The following is a 23,216-nucleotide window of genomic DNA, read 5'->3' as shown; positions in this document are numbered from 1 at the left end:
GAAACCTCCCCAACACGAATATGCATATCAATAAAAAGAAACTAAAAAAGAACTAGACATAATCCATATAAACCAATAAGAAACAAAAAGAACTAATTCACAATTAAAAAAAAATTATATACTTAAAAATATAATTTCATATTTAGAAAATACTTAAATACTACATAAAAAATTTTAAAAAATACTTAAAGCAAGTAAATAGTAAGTTTTAATTCTAACTTACCTACTATATGAGTGTTGTTATCTGCAAAAGTGTTTTTAAAGAGAAGTAAGTGTGTTCTTCAACTTATATAGATGGCGCTTATGTAGGTAAAGTTGAGTGTCAAGCTGCTATCTTTGTTATATTAAAAATTTTTTGCAAACATTAATATTAAAATATATAAAAATATATCAAGAAAAATTAAATTAAAAATCCTAAAGGTATGTAATTACCAATTATTTAGGGAGGTAAGTAGCCGAGCCAATCAAGAGAGTAAGTTTGCTTGAAGTAAAATAAAGTTAAGTGGTATTGTGAATTAAAAAATGTAAACTGTTTGTAATGTGCAATGTGTGTTCTGTTAAAAAATTGTGTAAATATTGTAAATAACATTAAGTGAAAAAATTTTTTGTGTGAAAATTGCAAACTAAAGTAATTAAGTAAAACAGAAATGTTTTAAAATTAAAGTTTTAAAATAAAATTAAAAATGTCTAAAAATTTTCCAAATTTTTTTTTAAACGAAGTCCTTAAAAAACCTCTAAAAAAATTCCCAGAAATTTCCCAAAAATTCCTTAAGGAAGTTAATTAAAAGTTATATTTAATGAAAGAAAATATTAAAAGTTTAGTGGGCTTTATTTCAATTGGTATATCAAAACTTAACTAAATACTGGCTAAAGTATGGAAAATTAGAAGAAGATTGAATGATTGGAGAGTTAGGTTTGGTGGCAACTTCCCCTTGATAAGTCTGTCTCCTGCCTACTCAACAATCATTCACTTATGCATTTTTAAAAAAATTGTTTGGATTAATTTTAATTTACTAAATTAGTGAATTTATTTTCATGGATTGGTTTTGCACTTGATTTGCTTATGCTTCTGAATTTAAATGATATTGTAGATTAGTTCGAGAATTAAATTTTTTATATGTTTGCACATTTTTTAAAATTATCAATATTTTTTTTTTTTTTTTTTTTAAATTTTGGCTTTAAATTTGCTTTTTTACTTTTATACGTGTTTGTTTAAATTTATATCAGAAAAAGATGCATTTGCTAGAGCAGAAACATCAGCAACTTTAGCATGCAAAATCACTTCATGGTTGACTGGAAATTTATGTACAGGGTTCTTATACATTTCTGCACACGTTAATTAAGTACTTTTAAGGACCATTTATGAAAAAAATTAAGTACCTATGAGCAAATGGGAACTGAATAAATTCAATTGAAGATATTATCTATGCCTGAATTTCACTTTTGTAATACCATCCTCCTAAAAATAAAATAGATCCCCAAGTAGTATGCATTATTACTAAACACGAATTAATTAATATAATTGTTAATAAGTTTGAGAATAAAAAAAACTTTATGCAATTTATCACGTAGCATTAAATATTTTACACTTTTAATAGTTGGTCATATATGAAAGAAGATAAGTGACATTTACGTTTTACTAACAGTTAGCTTTATGTTGATTTTTTTTATTTCTCATTTTGTCACATACTTGGTCAGTCTAGAAGTTTAGTAAATAAGTAGGTAGATTTTATGTCAAACTGCATAGGTTAAAATGAGAAGTAAGATCATAATCAGCATGATTCATAACAAGACTGAATGTTGTCACCGCAGCTGCTTGTCTAGAGAGAGACCTGCTGATTAGAACAAACCTGAAAGGCCTGATGTAGGCAAGGTTGGCAAGTGTTGAAAGTTAGTCAGGCTCTGTTTCATGCAGTTAGTGTCATAGCTTTGTGTACAGTTCCAGAGGTTGTAACCCAGTTAATATACTTTAAGGTTCCAATAAGCCATTTAAGCACTAGAGGTGATAAAATGTTTTGTATTATTTTAAGTCCCAGTAGATGCATAGAATATGTTTTACTTGAATTTTAACATTTTATCTTGTGACCACAGTGAGTATTAATGAAAGGCAATAACTCGCTTTAATATGTAAAGATAATTTTTAAGGGTAAGCAGTTAGTTATAAATAATTAAATTAGGTAGTTGGATAACCTTAGTCATTATGGATTTACATGACCACTACAGTAAAAAGTCTTTAATTTGGACGTCCATAATCCAGAATGATCTATAATCCGGACCTCAAAGCTACAAACTTTCTGCGCATGCGTTCTTTTACGCATGCACATATGCCTTTACTCATGCTCTTAATACATTAACGCATGCGCGTTTAATACATAACCGACGGTATAAGCTAAGCTAAAATTATCTATTTCAGTTAATGCTGCAGATTGTCTTGTTGCTTAATCTTCTAATTGGATCCGGCTTATTATTTTTTGCAGACTGTTAGAGCAATTTTATAAAAGTAAGCTTGAACTTTCGATTATGGCAAAAAGAATTTCCGATTGTGGAGCAGCCAAAGGATTTAGAAAGCAAAAGCATGTTTCAATGTCCATCAAACAAAAAGTGGAATTGCTGCAAAAAATGGATAAAGGCATATCCCTTGTTTCTCTAACCTTTCCGAAATCTGTTTATCAATTTCACGCTGCTCAGCGGGAGGAACGCCGTGAATGAATTGGAAGTTGATTTGTCAGCACTATCCTTATCTTCAGGGCAGATGTTTTTATTTTATTCGGCTTATAATTCCTTACTAAATGTAGTATTTTATCTCCATGTACTTTGTCTTTGATATGATTTAAATCAAGTTCCTCGTCATTATAAATATCACGAATACACATCAAATAGTTTTCTGGTTGCAATTTTCTCATTTTGACTATACGTAATGTATGCTTTACGCATGCGCGCATTGAAAGAAATGTTTAATAAAGTAAACAAATAAATATTAAGCTTTTTTTTTTTTGTAAATTTTATACCCTTTGGATCATAATTGCTTTTTATTTCATAAATTACTGTTTCATTTTTTTAATTTTATAATTTCTGCATGCCATCTTACCATATTTAAATTGATGATCTATAATCCGGTAAAAACCGATAATCCAGAATCGCCGACGTCTAGACGAGTCCGGATTAAAGACTTTTGACTGTATTAAATTTTACTTTTTAACAATATTTGTTAAAAAAGCCCTATTAAAATCAAAATCTAATAAAATTTCACAGTTTAAAATACATGTAATTTATGACACAGATTCTTAAACGATATCAAGATTACACATTAAGAGCTACAAAACATTTATTTTTTGTAACAACAGTCAACAAAATATTTATCCGGCATTTTAATTTGAAGCCTCCTCAGACATTTTGGCTAGTTTATATCGATTTCCTTCTCTTTTAAGCATCTTTTCTAACAATTAGAGATTTGTCTCAATATGCAAACCAATGCTTTCACTAGTTCCTGCGTGCTTTATCTCCTAACTTATCAACCTATGAGGGTTTAATTGATAGTCCAAAACCCCCGACAGACCAAAATAGTCCAAAACTCCCGACTGACATGAAGCATATTATCGCTATGTCTGAAATTAACAATATCAGACAAAGGTTTAAATAAACCTCTTATTAAAACTTCTTAAAGAACTTAGAACATAAAGGTATGTTCTGATGCTAACAAAATCAATTACAGCTCACGGTGACGTAATTAAACAAGAACAGTTAAATTCAAACTAATAATGTGGACTAGTGGTCAAAGATTATACAATTTAATTTTAATTTAATCTGGCTCAATAACTATCACATGAGGAAATAAAAATGGGAAATTATAGTAAAGGTTGAAATCATAAACAATTGGGTAATTTACATAATAATAACAGCACATATCTTTGAAGAATAATTTCCTTTATGTATTCAGTTTCTTTCTTCAACACGTTTCCTTTTCATTTTAGAATTTAATTAAAAAGTTCTGTTATTCTAAAAAATACTAAATGCATTTAGAATGTACAGAAAAAGCAGCTAATTTTATTTCTTTAATAATATGAACATTCATAAGCAATATGAAATAGATATAGTAAAGGCCAGTTACAGAGCTGATGTGGCAGAATTTCTAGAATTTAGTGACACACCGAACAACAAAATCTAGAAATGGCAATACTTTTAGAATTTAGAGCAGGCACTAGAAGCAGAATTTAGAAAAGCACTAAGCAGCAGAATTTTGGATCCACAGAGATTGCATCAGGTGGGAAAATGCCTATGTATATGATGCATCAAGAAATATTAGATGAATGTTTTAAATTGTAAGTTTTCAAATTCTTTATTAATTAAAAAATCCCTTTCTATAATGCCTGCCCATGTGATAAGATCAGAAGCATTTTTGATACTTTCCATGCTTCTCTCTAGTGAAAAGTAGAGAAAATAAATTGAAGATAAACATGTTAAGATTTTAGTAGCAGAAGTAAAACATTCAAATATTATGTTTTGATTGTTCTCCCAAAATTAAGAAATTCATTGCAAACTTTCTGTAAAATACATCCATTACGTGTTGATACCATGGAGAACATTTTTTATTTTGTCACATATTTCTCGAATCTTCTAGAATCGTGGGTCTATAAATCTTGCCTTCAAATTCTTCTAAACTTTCCAAGCTGCAATGTCTAAAATCCTAAAGAAAAATTACTCCTACCATTTCTGCAACAGCAAAAAGTCAGAAATATTTTGAAAAAAAATAGGAGGGAAAAGTATAAAATTAATTTTATATAGAAAACTGATGCACATTTTGAGAATTTTGGATATTCTGAGACAATTACGTGTGAAAAACTCTTACTATGAAAAAATTAAAAACAAGACACATTTTTAATTAATTACATAGCTAATTTTGCTTTTGCTAAGAGATGTTTCGTAAATTGTGCTTTATAGCATTATACCTTTTTTTTTTATATTGTATAATAAGTTGCCAAAACGAAACTTTATAATACAACAAAAATAAAAATATTTTATTTTAATGTTATTTTTTAAATATAATTTCAATATATTACCATTATTTTAATGAAATTTATCAATGTTACGATGTTTTAAAAAAATTCTTCGAAAAATTCTCAGATCTCAGAATTAAAAAGTTTCTATAGAAACTAATCTTAAAATCGCCAAAATGTTGAAAAGTCGCCAAATTTAGAACTGTTTAATAAAAGAATTCACATACCCAAAAGCGAAAAGTTGTTTAAGAGCTCTTTACTAGAAAAAATGAATTTCAAAATGCTTATGTTTCACTTCTTGCTTAGAAACTCGAGTATCCCATCATTTATATTAGAAATAGAAACAAATTATAACTCATGAACCCATTTAAAAGATAGCCATATATACAGCAGTGAATCGCTAAAAATATTCCTCAAAATCGTCGGTCATAAAAATGGACAGGAACTTCAGATGCTTAAAATTAAGGACCTTCTTCGGATTTTGGCCAAAATTAAGGACTTTTAAGGACAAAAAATTGATTCCAAAAAAAATCTAAGGACTTTTAAAGACTCTTAAGGACCGTATGAACCCTGAATGTAGTATGTAATCACATACTCAACAGAAGTAACTTCTAACATGAAGATAAAACTTATTTTTTCTGAAAGTTCTTCCCCTACTTTTGTAGTTTCAGCTCCTATTACCAAATCTTCATCTTTCTTATGATTTTATGATTCTTATGATCTTACATCTAATCAACAATTTAGTTCCATGTTATGCTAATACAAAGTGTATAAAATTTTCCCAGTCTTAGACAAAAAGAAGAGAGGTATTTCTAGAGGTAGTTCTAGTTAACAACCCTAATTCCAATCCACTTTTAGCCTCAGCTTTAAGGTAATCATGTTATAGTTTTCTTGTTTCATCAACAGATGGTGTCAGTAGCTTGACTTCTGTCCAGTCATTCTGATCTTGCCACCATATCTATCTAGTTCATTTTCCCTACGGCAGCGGAAGAAGATGGCTCTATATTTAAACTACTGAAACTAATTCTGCAAAACTTACAAACATTATGCTGATTCTAGTTGTTTAACTTTTCCAATAATAGATACACTATGGTTAAAATGGAAGAAACAGACCAGTGGAAAACATAAGACAAACAACTTCGTATTACATACTTGTTGCAAAAATGGTGCTGCAAAGATTTCAAAATTTTAATTATTTGAAGTCTTATTTTATGCTATTTTCATTAGTATTAAAAGAAAGATGAATAACATACAAGAAAATTTATAAACTGTGCTAACTGATTTACAATGAGATATAAATCTTATAAAGATTTAAAGATATAGATTTGATTAAATTTATTCATACTTGAAAAAAAAAAAAAAAAAAAACACCTTGAATTTTTGCACTAGGAATAAGAATAACTGTGCAAAACTATTTATTTGGGAACACATTTATATGTGAAACCTTTCTTTCAAAGTCGAAAATTATTAGGAAAAGATTTCAATTGATCAATGAGCATTTATAGTCCATAATGAACATAATTTCTAGTCATTTTTCTTCAAGGCTGCAAATTCTATGAGAATCGAAATGCTATCAAGAGTCACACTGTGGTACGAAATAAAAAAGTTTATAGTTATTTGCATACAAACATATGTATTTTAATTTATAAGTCGAAGAATTTAATAAGTAAGAGAAACTAAATTTTCATCATTTATTCTCCAGTTTTGTTCAACCTGGAAAATTTTCATAATTTGCCTAATGTAATTTAATGATTAATTAAACATATTAGAGTTATTTGAAATAAGTGTCTAAAATATTAATATTTAGTTGTCAAAGTGTTTATAATTTGTAATTACAAATTTGTAATCAACAAAAATGTCTTGCAGGCACCAAATTCTTAATTTCAAATAGAAAATAAATATAAATTTGAATTGTTTTCCTGCATAATTATAATTGTTTATATACGCTTTAATAAATATATAATAAAAAAAAATTTTAATTTAGTTTATATTTTAGATAAAAAATTTTTATTTTGCCAACGAAAAAACTGGCGTATCAGCTGTTTTTTCCATCGTGCCTACATACATTTTAAGACCATTGATCTAGATGTCATTCAACAATATTATTTATGACAATAAAGACCTTTTCTGTAATCATCAAATATGATACAAAATACTACAGATAAAAAGTATAAATTTATCAGTTGAGGTAAGTATTACATCTCACTTACTTCACAGCTAAGACTTCGAACGCAGGCTTGTCGAACGGCACTGAAAACGTCAGGATGCAACGGATACTGACTGCTGACATAACTCACTCGAGATTCATGATCGTTACTTATATATCCACGTTTTTTACTTGTCATAGAGGTGCAACCCTAAGATATTTTAATATTTTAATGCACAACTCTTGGAAAGAAACAATTTTTTTGTTAAAGAATAAATTTTTACTATATAATAATAAAACCTAATTACACAAAAAGATAAAAAATTATATTCAACTACGAGAAAAATTGGTACTATTATGTTGTGGAATCCTTGGTGACAAAAGTTAATTGGCACATTTCTGCTTTAATGAGAAACAAATGGTTAGTGATATGCAGATGTGCACTTCTTAAACAAGGGAAGGTTTTTAAGCATTGAAAGGTAAATAATAGCTTGAATTTTGTTGATTCAGGTACAGGAATCCATACAAATACAACAGATAGTACGTGGAGGCAGGTAAAAAGCTTCTTGCCAACACACGATCAGAAAACAGATTTACTTTCTTTCTCTATCTCACTTTGTTTTTAAAAAATGTTAATTTACACATGTATTCTAAATGTGTATTTTCAATTTTATTGCTTACAACATGTATTCTAAATTCATATTTTTAATATTACTGCTTAAAGCATGGGTAATTTTCTTACTTTTCATACCATGCTTAAAGCATGTTGCCATGTACTTTATCAGGTATTTTTTAATTTCTAGTTATTAGAATCTGGTACTTTCCAGTTATTATGATAGTTTAAAAGTGAGGAATACAAATGGCATGGCAGAGGATGAGAAACAGATTATCACCTGCCATGCACCGAAAAATGTGGCAGGTGCATAATAAAGCAACAACAACAACAAAAATTGCTATTCTTAACATTTGAAAATTTAATTAATTGAAATTTTTTAACTATTCATCTGCATCTGGGAACCAAACCATTTGTCAAATCACTTCTCCATTGTTCATTTGTTTCAAGTTCATTGGTTTGTATATTTAGTTTTTCTTTTTATTTTACTGCAATGAATTTGAAAATTTGGGATTTACTGAGCACGAACAAGTGGTAAGGTAAAGAAAGGTCTTATCCATAAAGAAAGAGTGTGTTCAAATAAGGTTTGAGAACTTGCGCATTCCGTTTCTCTCCAGTCTAACTATTTATTTGTGGTGCAAAAAGCTGATTTTCATTGATTTTTGCGAATGGCAGCTTCAATTAAGCCTTTCAACCGGATTTTTGCATGATTAAAATTTAACTATGAAAAGTAGCTTAATGTAATGTTGATATACTAAAGGGTTATATGAGTTTAAAGTTTTTAACTTTTCTTGTTTCCTGGAAATCTCCTGCGGCAATATGTCCCAATCGTAAAGGATATTACTCTTTCTCAGAAAACAATACTAGAATTTACAGTAATATATAATGTGAATATTACAAAATGTAAACTCTGTCACATGCACTAGTTTATATATATATATATAAATTTCAGTATAACTCTGATATACGCCCTAATTTCACCAAATGTGGTGATATGCGTTCTGCGCAGATTTTTGGTGCTATTGCGTGTTGTATGGCAACCCTGTTGACACTGAAAAATCTTTCACTGGAGCTCGTTTGCGTCATGCTTGTTGGTTTGTTGGTTCGCGTCTGTGTCTAAGAAGATAGGGGGGGGCAAAGATAAAATGGTGGAAGTTGTTGAATTGAAGTTCGGCAAAAGGAAATATCATTGTGGCCATCCTGTTGAGGAGCAGTGGGTATTTGGAGGTGTGGAAAGAGGGTCTGAGAGATTATGTTTAGTGGCTGTGCATGATAGAAGTAGGGATTTGTGATTATTTGTTATTTTATTTATTTGTGAACCATAGTATGAATTTTCTGGATAGTGTGTCTGGCTGTCATATAAATACGCTAGTGATTATGTGGCGGCATGTTAAAGGCGGTATGAAATTGGCATTTCTACTGTTTGAAAAAGGCATTAATTCATGGTAAGTGCATTTTATTTTATTCTTATTTTGTAGAATGTTATGTTCATTGTTTTTTTAGTATGAATTTCTGTTGTTATTGTTTTTTTTTTTTTTTTTTTTTTTTGAATTGTTTGAAATTTATTTTAGTTATCTTGTTGATTAGTGCGTACCGTCTAAATCGTGCAATTCGTAGATGTTTTTTAAAGTTGAAACAGAATGCTGTATACATGGTATTCGTTGAAATTTATTTTTGTTATCTTAATTTATTAAAGCGAGGGGTGCGTAGCTCGTAGATTCGTTCGTTGCCTAGATTGTGCCATTTATACATGCTTTTTTCTAAGTTAAAACATATCGCTGTGTACACTGTTTTGTTTCATAAATACAAACATAATACATGTAGTAATTTTTATCACTGATGGGACATATTAACCGCACTGTTAAATACGATTGGGATGATACATCCCACAAAAAGAATTTATTCAAAATTTCTTAAATCTGACATTAAAAATGTTAAATTACTACTTAATAAGAACAATAACAACTATTTGATACTATGTATGCCTTAAATTTGATTGTACTTACTGTGAAATTAAAAAAAAAAAAAAATAGACAAATCGAAACTTGAGTAATTGGCGTGCTCAAAACATAAGTATGCCATCTGCAATCTAAAGTATAGCCAGGTTTCTTAGTCCCATAGTTGTTCACTAATTTCTTAAAAGCACTGCAAATGTAAAATCCCATTTAAAAGTGGATTATATTTACCCAATAAAGCATGAAATCTAATCTCTGGGACGTATGTGCCTATTGAGACAAAAAGGGTTAAATCACAGCATGGCGGTGGACTGGAAGAATTATCTCCAAGATGTTTGTTGCAGTTCTTGGATGTCTCATCCTAAGACTAAAATTGGTCATACTGAGAAAAATCATTGAGAGTTTGTTCACAGAAAGGAAACATAATGTAGGTCATGTATTACCTCCAGGAGGCTCTTATCGAGAAAGAAGATAATGCTTCCTAATCCCTATTTCAGATCACTCAGCTATGACTTTAATAGACATAATGCAGAATAATATAGCAGATGGAACAACAATATTCTCAGACTACTGGAAAGGTTACAAATCATCTGATTTGAAAACTGCACGATATGATCACTTCACAATTAATCACTCATTTAATTTTATTGACCCAGTCATTGATTATCATACCCAATCTATCGAATGTTTTGAGGTCAGCCATAAATTTCGGAACAAATGTCAAAGAGGCACTTTAACATTATGACTACCACTTAGTAGAACTCGTATGGCATCACCTAGATCCAAAGGCCAAAACGTTTTCTGCCAGGCTAGTGGATATTTGTAAATTTATGTCTCCCATTTAATGCCCTCGTTAATTTCAGCTTATGTTTTTTTAGTAATTAACCCTTTGCACTCAAAATACTCCTCACAGGTACTATCAAAGTTTGCCATTGTACTCAAAATGTGCCTCTCAGGCACACGGTGCAGAATTTATATACAAGCTATAACTTACGGCCTACACTCTCTTGAGCCCCTCCCCCACAAAAACTAAAATATAATATATAGTATTACGATTTACTTTAACGGACTTATAAAAGGCATCATATCTCAAATAGCTTATGGCCTTATTAGGTCTATATTCAGCTCTGCAGGCACATTAAAAATATGCTGCACTGAAGATCACATGATTGTAATTTACAGTTAAATTTTAGTTGCATGTTATTTAATGTTTCATTGATTTCAGTATCTAGTCATTTGTTTGGTGGATAAAAACAAAAAACATACTATTCACCATGGCAAAAAATGTTTCAAAATAGGAAGAAGCATTGTTTCAAAATAGCAATGATGATGAATATGAAAGTGATTCTGATGACAGGAACATTATTCTACCAGTGAAAAAAAAAAGTATTGCATTACATTAATTCTAGTTAAAGTAATGAAAAAATATCAGAAAATTTAGATAGCGTTATAATTTAAAATTAAAATTTTCATTTACAAAATATTCACATTATGATAATAATAAAATAACATTAAAAATATCTTGCCTTTTAAATACTATATGCAAATTTTACCTTCAAATAAATTACACATTACATATCCAGATACAGCAAAAAAAAGTCAGAGTTGCTGAAAGCTTTAGGCGAAAAAAGTTCGAGTGCAAAGGACTAAGAATGAAAAAGATTCTTTGTAATAATAAACGCAATTTATAATACCAACTTATATCTACAAATTGTTTACAATTAAAAAACTCACCAAAACAGAAAAGTACCCTATCCTTAAACATAAACTTGAAGCTTAAAACATGTATTCTAAACTAGCATTTTAAATTTTACTGTTTAAGTCATGCATTTTAACTTGCATTTTTAATTTTAATATTTAAAACTTGTTTCTTAATGCTTTTTAACAGCTTGGAAACATTTTTTGGTCACCAAGCTAAAAAAATTACCATTGGTGTACTGTATGCAAGCTATTTCAAAAATTTAACATTACTGTTAGTCAAAGTACATTTTCCAATACATAAGTAGATGCTTCATAATTATTATATAAAAATCATATGGCAGTTTAACTTTGAAATCATGCAATTTAGAAAATTTCTTACCACCATATCATTATTCTTAGGATATAAAGGATAATAACTAATTAAAACTGTTGTGAACAAACACCACACAAACACATTGTTTCTATGCTTATTTAAATCTATTTTTTCAAATGATTCTAACTTCACTGACTAATCCCTTAAACCAATTTGAAAATGACATATTGCATAACTCGATTGTATTGAAAATATGCAATTTTTGATGTCATTGAGTAATGCGAGATACGTACGTATGCATAGACATAACAAAAAATCTATTTTACAATCTGTTTAGGAATAGAGTCCTTTAATATGTATTGTACATTCATATGTCATGCAAAAAATCATCAAAATGCATTCAAGAATGGTAAAAATGAATATTTCTGTTGAAATCTGATATTTGAAACTTTTCACAATTACAATACTTTGTTTACTATGTACAAGGCATTAAAAAGAGAATTAAGGAGCTATTATAAGCTAAGGTTAGTTTTATCTTGCATATTCTTTACTTTATACATGCATGTGTGCAACTAAGAGTCAATATTGAAATGCAAAATTCTACATTTTTTCTGGTATTTAAAAAAAATATATTTAATATACTGTTTTATCAATACTAACCTCACAGCTGTCTGACTTTAAAGGTGGTAGACCAGTTTCTGAGCTTCCAGCAGATGCCCGTTGAGAAAAGAAGGATGGACCATACCATGCTTTTGGTGACACATCAGATTTAAAACTTTCTACTGCCTTCACTTGAGTCCATTGTTCTTCTTCACTATCATGAAAAGCTTGTGTACAGAAGAGTACACTTGGTCCATGTAATTCACAAAAGTTACATACTGCTATTACAGCATTCATCTAGAAAGGATATAAAATGTTGAATAAAATATTTATATTTCTTTATTTAGTCTTTTATGAATCAAATATTTATATTTCTTTATGATTATATATTTTTTTTATATTTTCTATCACTAAACAATAGCTTTTATTTTAGAAATGAGTAAAATGTTTGTAGAGAAGACATTAAATAATTTTTTTAAATTTTATTTTGAGATAATGATTGTTATGAGGGGGGAAAAATGTGATGATTTCAATTTATATATACTCCCATTCTCAATAGACACTCAGCAAAGAATAGTTATAATGCAAAAACTACTCTAGTGTTCACTAAAGAATTTGGTTAGAGAGAAGGGTACCCCTCGTATTATCATGAAGTTGTTTCATTTATCGCCATGTTGTTATTTCATTTATGGTAGCCTGAGTAGTTGAATGTTATGAAACCCTATTATGATGTAATCGGTTGCAAGATTGCAGTAAATTCGTAAAGGCTTGTGGTGTATGTGTGTTGGTTAGGAAGTATATTGCTTGCTTTGTGGTTTAGACGATAAAATGGCTGAATGTAGTAAGATCAATTTGAAAAGAAAGGGAAAAGAACATTACTTGACTTGTGTGTAAATGAAGGTTTACTTAGTAGCCATTATTAGGTGTCCTGTCTGTAGGAAGGAAATGCGTATGGTTGAACGTCAGAAATGCGTACAGTCAAACGTCTCTACGGACGATATTTTTTACTATTATTTTGTGAATTTATGTGGCAACGGCAGTATACAAATTCCAGTTCAGATAATTTTAGGAAGTTTTTGGATGCTGTTAAGGAATTTTGTTTGACTGAAGATGTATTAATTCGTAAATAAGGTAAGTGGATAGTTCATGTGTAGTGCAAAGATGAATTTCCTTTTTTATGTTATTTCATTGTTTGGTTTAAAATGTAGTTAATTGAGATTATATATTTTTTGTTGGCTGCTCCTTTGACTTTTTAAGTGAATATAATTCAATATGTACGAGGATAAAGTCAAGGGAATGTGCAATGCCATTTTTGAGCAATTCTGGGATTTTTTTTTAAAGTGAAAATAGGTCAATGTGCACATGGAAACCAAGTTGTTTGTGAAATTCTTTGTCTTGTTATTTTGGCGTTGTGTAGCGGCGAGCCAAAATAACAACTCAAAGAACATATTTTATTAATGTAGAATGTATTAAGCCAAAGAATGTAATTACTTTGGCTACACAAGCCAAAATAACAAGTCAAAGAATTGCACAAACTCGGTATCCATGTACCGCCGAAAATCGCCAAGTTTCACCAAGGTAAATATACTTTTACCAAGAATGATTATAATGTGAAAACTACTCTTAGTGTCCACTAAAGAATTCATCCAAACACTACTAAATGAAACAAGCATTTATTTAGCAATGAGTAATGCATATTTAAATAATATATAAGTTAAAATGTTTTAACACTGAAGTTAAAAATTTATGTAGTTCAAATACATTTTAACAATGTTACGAAATAACACAATACTCCTAAAAATCCTTTAAAAAAGCTTAAAACTTTTATAAAAATGTGGAATGCTGTTATAGTTTCTTATACATACTCCTAAAGAAGAAACTACAAAACGATCAATTTCCTTTTTCAAAACCTTTTCGATTATTTATATATTTCTTGGAAGCACACCATACTCTTCTTTTATTCTTGTAATTCTTAAAGTCTTTTTCTTATTGTATACATTGACTCTTCAGGATAAATATTAAAGTTTATTACATACTTTAACAAGTTACTACATTTCTCACTAATCACAAAAGACTATAAAGAATTAAACATTTCACTAAAAACCACCTACAGATTCATTAATAGCATATATTTTAGTACATAACATGATTCGAAATAACTTCAAATATAAAAATAAATAAACCTGAAATCTTTCAGATTTTATATCACACCCAAAGGGATTTTTTTTCATGGGGAACTCTAAACAGGATTTGAAAAGTGATAGACATTCAAAGCCATTTAACGAAAATTACCGTTAGACATTGTGACGTCTTTTCATAGCTATGCTACTGACATAATACCAGTAAGAAATGTAAAGAAACCTCCCACATAAAATATCCATGCTTGAAGATGCATGCAATGTTAATGTAAAGATGTAAGTGTGTAAAAAGTGTAGATTACACCTTTACACTTGATCGCTTCATTTAATCTTTTTGGGCATTGACTCCACAAGTTCTTTTGGTTATTTTTGGATTTATTTTATGCCACTCCTCTTGAATCACTGCTTTCAGTTCCTGCTGCGAGGATATGGTCTATTTTAAAATTTTTGAATCGTAGTTCCTGACAAATAAATTCAAAGATCTGGCAATTGGGGTGGTGCCTTAATTACTTCTGGAAACTTATATAACAGCCAGTCTAATACTGTGCAGTATCAATGTCCTGGTAGAATTTGAAACTATCCTGTATACCAATTCAGAAGTCAAACAACAAAAATCAGCGTTATACCTACAAAATTTTCACAGGACTAGTTTCGATGGTTTTACCGAACCATCATCTTCAGCTGCAAAGCCGCAAATGAACAAGATAGGAAATAATGATTAGATAAGATAAGAAAGCCTGGACAAGAATAAGCAAGTGGCGCCATCTGTTGGCGAAACCAGAACTAAAACATAATTTCTCTAAAAGCCGAAGGCAAATTTGGATTGGAATTAGGATCGTTAACTAGAACAGAAAGATTTTTATGAATGTGAAACGCCTCTAGAAAATCCAGTTCTCCAATGGAAGATGTTTTTTGAATAATTTTGGCAGCAGAAAAATTGAAAGTGTGATTTTTGGATTATTATATTATATTTTAGAAACTTCTCACAAACCTGTAAACCCTCGATTCCAAAGATTTTGGCTCCTATCGAAAAGGCTTTCAAGTTCAGTAAAGTATCAGATTCACAGAAAGAAATCATTAGGCATCTTATCGCTCATAATGTGAAATTCAATAATAAACCTTTGAAATCAAATCTAACTGCGAGAGAAAGAGCTACAATTCGCGAAATTCATTCTAACCCGGATATTATCATTTCAAAGGCCGACAAAGGTGGCCAGATAGTCGTCATGGATAAGAACACTTACATCAATGGTGTCACTTAACTCTTAAACGAAGGACCATATAATCCGATCCCTAAAGATCCTTCACCTTCGGACTTATCCAAAATAAAAACTGCGATCAAATCTTCGCAAATCATTTCAAGCAACTTAAAACATTCGCTTATCCCATCTGTTGCGAATTGTGCCAGATTAAATGCTCTTCCCAAAATTCATAAAAGTGGTATTCCTTTCCGCCCTATTGTATCAAATTTAGGTACTGCCTCGTATCCTTTAGCTAAATATTTAGTTTCTAGATTTTCCACTCTATTAGACAATAACATTTACACCATAAAAAATTCAATAGAGTTTTTAAAAAAGGTTAAAAACATTTCTCCTAGTAATTTACTCATGGTTTCTTTTGATGTAAAATCATTATTCACCAATGTCCCAGTGGAGGGTGCATTAAGATGTCTAGAAACCAGACTTCGCGAATTTCATTTCTCTTGCATCGAAATTGATGAGCTAATTTCTCTCACTCAACTCTGTTTGAAACAAACACATTTTGTTTTCCAAAATAAATATTACAAGCAAACTGAGGGATTAGCCATGGGAAGCCCCCTCAGTCCCATCCTGGCTGATATCTACATGCATTATTATGAATCAAAATTGTTTGAAACTTTAAACTTCCCGGCATGGTTCCGCTACGTAGACGATACTTTTACCCTGTTTGAAGGTAATAAAGATGATTTAAATAAAGTTCTTTCAACAATGAATTCTATTGATCCTGCTATTCAGTTCACTTTTGAACTTGAGACTTGCAATTCTCTTCCGTTTCTCGACATTCTGGTCACACGTAACACATCCAACTTCAGTACTACAGTTTACCGTAAACCTTCATCTGTTTGCCTTCCACCACACTTTAAATCATGTCATCCGACTAAACAAAAGTTAGCTTCATTTTATTCCTATGTTTTCCGTGCTCTTCAAGTTTGCTCCTCCAAACTAGCCCTTGATGAAGAACTAAATTATTTAAAAGCAATAGCTATTGACAGGGGCTTTTCACCCAACATTATTAATCAAGCAATTAAAAAATTCTCATCTCAACACACTAAAAGCCACACTCTTATTTTAGGAGATTATAAAAATTCTGTTGTCATTCCCTTCTTTCCATCAATTAGCTATAAAATTGCACATATTTTGCAGAAATTTAACTTTCGGGTTGTTTATTCTCCCATCAATAAAATTCCAACTTCTATACTCAAGGACCCCATTCCGGATATGAATTCCTGGGGTATTTATAGGATTCCTTGCCAGTGTGGTTTAATTTACATTGGCCAAACTAAGAGAGCCTTAAAATTTCGCGTCAAAGAACATGAGGCATATGTTAGAAAAAAGGAAACACAGAAGTCTTCTGTTGCTCGACATTGTTGGTCCGAAAATCACACTTTCAATTTTTCTGCTGCCAAAATTATTCAAAAAACATCTTCCATTGGAGAACTGGATTTTCTAGAGGCATTTCACATTCATAAAAATCTTTCTGTTCTAGTTAACGATCCTAATTCCAATCCAAATTTGCCTTCGGCTTTTAGAGAAATTATGTTTTAGTTCTGGTTTCGCCAACAGATGGCGCCACTTGCTTATTCTTGTCCAGGCTTTCTTATCTTATCTAATCATTATTTCCTATCTTTTTCATTTGCGGTTTTGCAGCTGAAGATGATGGTTCGGTAAAACCATCGAAACTAGTCCTGTGAAAATTTTGTAGGTATAACGCTGATTTTTGTTGTTTGACTTCTGAATTGGTATTTGTTCGGCGCGTTATTGTGTCTTAACTATCCTGTATATTAAGTTTTTGTGCTGACGATGCCAAATCCATAATACCATCTACAAACTCTATATTACCAACAATGGAATGTGCCACAGATCCCCACACCATAAATCCTCCTTCATCATGTTTAACACTTGCTACTACGTTTTGTTTCCTAAATTCTTCTTTGGATTTTCTCCACAACAGCACTCGTCCATCTGAGCCAAAGATGTTAAATTTGCTTTTATCAGCAAACACTTTTTTCCAGCAGTTGGGCGTCTTTTGTTTCATCAATTTTGTGAAAGTGGGTTGAAGTTTTTGTTTTTTTTTACCAACATAAAATTTTTTTCTTCGTACTCATACAGATAGCATTACTCTTCTTACAGTTTATGGATTTACACATTTTTCATATAATTTACAAAGTTTTGCAACAAGTTTAGGAGCATTCAGTCTTGGAGTCTTTTCAGTATTCCTTAGAATAAAGTATTTCATTACATCAGATAAGTTAAAACAGTTTTCTTTCGTTTTGAGTCCAATTCTGTATCTTATAACATTTAATAATATAAAAAACTGTAAAATTACTTAAATACATAACCAATATTTTTAATAGATTTCCCGGTACAACTCTGATATATGCCCTAATTTCACCAAATGTGACGATATGTGTTCTGCGCTGGTTTTTGGCACGATTGTGTGTTGTATGGCAACCCTGTTGACGTTGAAAAATCTTTCGCTGGAGTTCATTGGTTCGCGTCATGCTCTGTGTCTGAGAAGCTAGAGGGGAAAGATAAAATGGTGGAAGTTATTGAATTGAAGTTCGGCAAAAGGAAATATCGTCGTGGCCATTCTGTTGAGGGGCACTGGTATTTGAAGGTGTGGAAAGAGGGTCTGAGAGATTATTTTTAGTGGCTGTGCATGATAGAAGTAGGGATTTGTGATTATTTGTTATTTTATCTATTTGTGAACCATAGTATGAATTTTCTGGATAGTGTGTCTAGCTGTCATATAAATACGGTAGTGATTACGTGGCGGCATGTTAAAGCCGGTATTAAATTGGTATTTCTACTGTTAGAAAAAGGCATTAATTCATGGTAAGTGCATTTTATTTTATTCTTATTTTGTAGAATGTTATGTTCATTGTTTTTTTAGTATGAATTTCTGTCGTTATTGTTTTTTTTTTTTTTTTTTTTTTTTTAATTGTTTGAAATTTATTTTAGTTATCTTGTTGATTAGTGCGTACCGTCTAAATTGTGCAATTCGTAGATGTTTTTTAAAGTTGAAACAGAAAGCTGTATACATGGTATTCTTTGAAATTTACTGTTATGTTAATTTATTAAAGTGAGGTGTGCGTAGTTCGTAGATTCGTTTGTTGCCTAAATTGTGCCATTCGTAGATGTTTTTTTTTAAGTTAAGACATATTGCTACGTTCATGGACTTTTGTCAAATAATTTTGGTTAGAAACTTAACGGTTTTGCCATCTAAATTTTTTGTTTTTGTTTCGGATTTTTAGCTTAAATTGTGTGTTCAAAACGTGGTTTCTGCATTCATGAAAACCGCGTTTTTGGAGACATTTTAGGCTTGAAGTTCGAAATGTAGACAAAAAATTTAGATAGCAATATGGCAGCGTGGAATCTGAGGGCGCATATCAGAGTAGTTCCGATTTCCCTTTCTTTTGATGCAAATCACTGCGGGTTTCTAACGAAGTTTTCTTTCGTGACCGAGCCATTGTAAGAAAATATCAAAATAACGAACATTTTCTAAAATGAAAATTCAAATTATTAAATGCAAACAATTTTTAGATTTTTGTCTAGCTTCTTTATCCATAAAATTTCACTTTTTATTGCAGACGGTTTTAATTAGAAATTATGCAAACGTCCGATTAATCTTGTAGAATTTTTTTTTTTTTTTTTTACCATTTCAGTCTAAAACGCTATTTTTAAAATTTACTATTTAATTTTTTCAAATTTATTTAGTACAGAGAAAGAGCTAAGAAAATATGCATTCAAAGAAAAAATATTCTTTATTACTTTATTTAAAGCCTTTTCTCCTACTGCTTAAAAAAATATACAGTGTCTCACAAAAGTGATGGGACACTTGTGCTTTACAAAAGGAAACTGTAATAAAATAAATTTAAAAAAAAAAAACATGTAAAAATTTTTGTGGGTGTGTTTCATACTTAAATTTAGTAACAATTACAGTCAAAAGTCGTTAATTCAGACCTCAAAGCTACAAACTTTCTGCGCATGTGTTGCATAGGCGTTTACGGCTGCGAATATGCGTGTGCGCATGCGCATAAAACGTTTACGCATATGCATTTAATGTATAATGGACGGTATAAGCTAAACTAAAATTATCTAATTCAGTTAATGTTGCAGATTGCGTTGTTCCTTAATCTTCGAATTGGATCCAGCTTATTATTTTTTGCAGTCTGTTAGTGCAATTTTATAAAAGTGAGCTTGAACTTTCGATTATATTAAATAGAATTTCCTATATATATTTGCTAATATGCAAAGGATCTAAAGCGAAAGCATGTTTCGAAATCTGTTTATCAATTTCACGCTGCTCGGCAGGAGGAACGCTGTGAATGAATTGGAAGTTGATCTGTCAGCACTATCCTTATCTTCAGGGCAGATGTTTTTATTTTATTTGGCTTATAATTCCTTACTAAATGTAGTATTTCATCTCGATGTACTCCGGCTTTGATATGATTTAAAACAAGTTCCTCGTCATTATAATTCACTTTGGATAGTAAAGAAAGAGACACAGAGGTTATTGAAAACGGAAAAATTTCGATTGAAAAATTAGTCGGTATTCTCAACACAGGAATTATAGGACTTGAACAGCGGAACTTTGTAACTAAACAAGAAATTATGTCTGTATAATAGAATTAAAGAGAAAGTATTATCACATAAAAAACGAAACAACTTACATTGAAAGAAATGTTTAATAAAGTAAACAAATAAATATTAAGCTTTTTCTTTTTGTAAATTTTGATACCTTTTAGATCATAATTGTTCTTTATTTCATAAATTACGGTTTCATATTTTTAATTTTGTAACTTCTGCATGTCATCTTACCAGATTTAAACTGATGATCTATAATCTGGAAAAATCGATAATCCGGAATCGCCGAAGTCCCGATGAGTCCGGATTAACGACTTTTGACTGTATTACAAACCATACATTTTCCCAAAATATTAATTTAATAAAAATACAATTGTTTAGAACGGAGCAAAAAATGGCTCACATAAGTGATGGGACACCATTAGATACTACTACGTACTACAATAAAAATATTTTTGGGGGTTTTTATTTTTACTCAAAAGCAATTGGCAATAATTTATAAAATTGTCTGCAGTATTTCTCTCCAGTTTTTTTTTGGAATTTTTGTGTTTTTTAGCTCTGTGCAGCCATAAATGCTGAACGAAAAGAAACTTTGCCTGAAATTCGAAGATTAGTTATTAATTTGCATGTTGAACGTGGAAAATCTATTAGAGAAACTGCTGAAACAGTTAACTTGAGTCATTCAACAGTTTTTAATATCATTAAATGATATAAAAAGAATCATATGATTCAGGATAAAAGAAGACCTGGCCGACCATCTAAGCTATCCAATGGAATAAAGCAAATTATTGTTTGAAATATTAAAAAAATCCAAGAATGAGTGCTCCTAAAGTTGCTGCTGATTTGCAAGCATTATATAGAGTAATTGTTAATCCTGAGACTATTAGAAGAGCAATTCGAATTGCTGGATATCATGGTAGAGCAGCCAGGAAAAAATTCTTCGTAAGTGAAAAGAATAGAAAACTCAGACTGACTTTCGCAAAATCCAACATAAATAAGAATTCTGATTACTGGAATGAAGTTATATTTGCTGATGAGAGTAAATTTAATATATTTGGTTCTGACGGTAGAATCTTGGTGTGGAGAAAACCCAGGGAAGAATTTCGCAAACAGAATTTGGTGGCAACAGTAAAACATGGTGGAGGAGGAGTTATGGTATGGAGGTGTATGTCGTCCGCTGGAGTTGGTAATCTTGTTTTTATTGACACTATAATGTATCAGTACAAGTATATTGACATTTTAAATCAAAATTTGAAATCTTCAGCACGAAAATTGAACCTTAATAACGATTTTAAATTCTACCAGGACAATAACCCCAAGCACACTGCTTTGAACATTAGACTCTGGTTGCTGTATAACTGTTCTGAAATAATAAAAACACCACCACAATCTGCAGACTTAAATGCCATAGAGAATATTTGACAAGAATTGGAATCAAGAATTCGCAAACACACCATTTCTTCAAAACAACAACTAAAATCGGTGCTTCAAGAAGAATGGGGTAAAATCATTCCAGAAATCACAAAAAAAAAAATTAGTCGAATCCATCCCAAGAAGATTAAATCATGTTTCAAAAGTAAAAGGAAATCCCACAAAATATTAAAACCTTTTAAAAACTAAAATTTTTGAATAAATATTTGATGGGAAAGTAAGTGTCCCATCACTTATGTGAGCCATTTTTTGCTTCGTTCTAAACAATTGTATTTTTATTAAATTAATATTTTGAGAAAATGTATGTTATGTAATAATTGTTACTAAATTTAAGTATGAAACACATCCACAAAACATTTTTACGTGTTTTTTTAATTTATTTTACTACAGCTTCATTTTGTAAAGCACAAGTGTTCCATCACTTTTGTGAGACACTGTATAGTGGCCGATCATTTTTGTGAGACATTCTACGTTCATGAAGATTCCTCACTACTTAATTTCTTTAAATATAATGCACGACTCTAATATTTGGAGGCAACAAAAGTGAATCAGACTTTTATAGCTAACCAACGCAAAATGCTAAAACGAAATTAATAGCTCTTCTAGGAAGAAAATACCAACTTTGGCTTTGGGATTCAAATGTATATGTGAATTAAACAATTTCCATACGATATCTTTGAAATTTGGATATAATATATCAGAACATAAAACAGGCTTTCAGTCATACGAAAAAAATTCCAAAGTACTTACGATCTCAACTTCTAGACACAGAAACAAAAGAGTAAATATACATATCGAAAATACATCTCCAATATTATAATAAATTACACGCGCTCCTCAGCGATTAGAAAACAATGTTTATCGTTGCCAATAAAAGAAAGCAAAATAACGACACTTCAAAATCAGGTGATCTACAATATACAATCTTATGACCTTAAAATGATCGATCTGTATGTATAATAATACATCTTCCAAGGATCTAGTTCTTTTTTTTTTTCTTTTATATCCTCCGGGTATTATTAAAATTTTATTTTTAATCAAAATGGATACAATCTAAAACATCTTCCTCTTCAGACATCAATCATATTCAAACTACCTTCAGCTATTAAAAGAAAAATACTTGTCTTTTAAACACTTTATTAAATATATATATAGCTCTATTGAAGCAAATTAGCTCTTAAATATTTTATAGCTTTATTGGAGCAACATAGCTTCAATAAAGCTAAAATTAGACTACACCAATACTAAAAAACACTAATCCCCGTCTTCAGCAGCTGGTTAATTCATATATCAAGAAATGCTCATCTCGAAACCCTACTTCCGCCAACCAGCGGCCGAGCGGTAAAGTAGCTGAACACTGGTAGTGCGGTCACGAATGCATCCCTCAGGCAGATAGCCCTAGTATGCTTTGCATAATGAAGTAAACCAAACCAAACCAAAACAAACCCTACTTCCACTTTTTAAATTTTGATGTCGCTG

General features: G+C 30.5%; 1 protein-coding gene across 4 annotated transcripts in view; it reads right to left on the bottom strand.

Moving 5' to 3' along the window:
• Positions 1 to 22,632, bottom strand: part of BHD (folliculin) — a 77,396-nt gene extending 54,764 nt beyond the window's left edge. For all 4 annotated transcript variants that reach the window (XR_015043657.1, XM_085825996.1, XM_085825995.1 and 1 more), the window contains exons 1-3: positions 22,488 to 22,632; positions 12,383 to 12,619; positions 7,205 to 7,351 (exon numbers count right to left, since the gene is read on the bottom strand). Coding sequence is in view for 3 of the 4 variants with exons in the window: in XM_085825996.1 (XP_085682122.1) it covers positions 7,205 to 7,351; positions 12,383 to 12,619 (384 nt within the window). In the remaining variant the exon portion in view is untranslated. The remainder of the gene's footprint in view (positions 1 to 7,204; positions 7,352 to 12,382; positions 12,620 to 22,487) is intronic.
• Between the last annotated feature and the right edge of the window lie 584 nt (positions 22,633 to 23,216).

This window comes from Stegodyphus dumicola, chromosome 10, assembly GCF_044657685.1.
Source record: "Stegodyphus dumicola isolate Sdum_Otavi_A_Nest chromosome 10, ASM4465768v1".
Taxonomy (NCBI): Eukaryota; Metazoa; Arthropoda; class Arachnida; order Araneae; family Eresidae; genus Stegodyphus; species Stegodyphus dumicola.
This window is presented reverse-complemented; position numbering and strand designations above follow the sequence as displayed.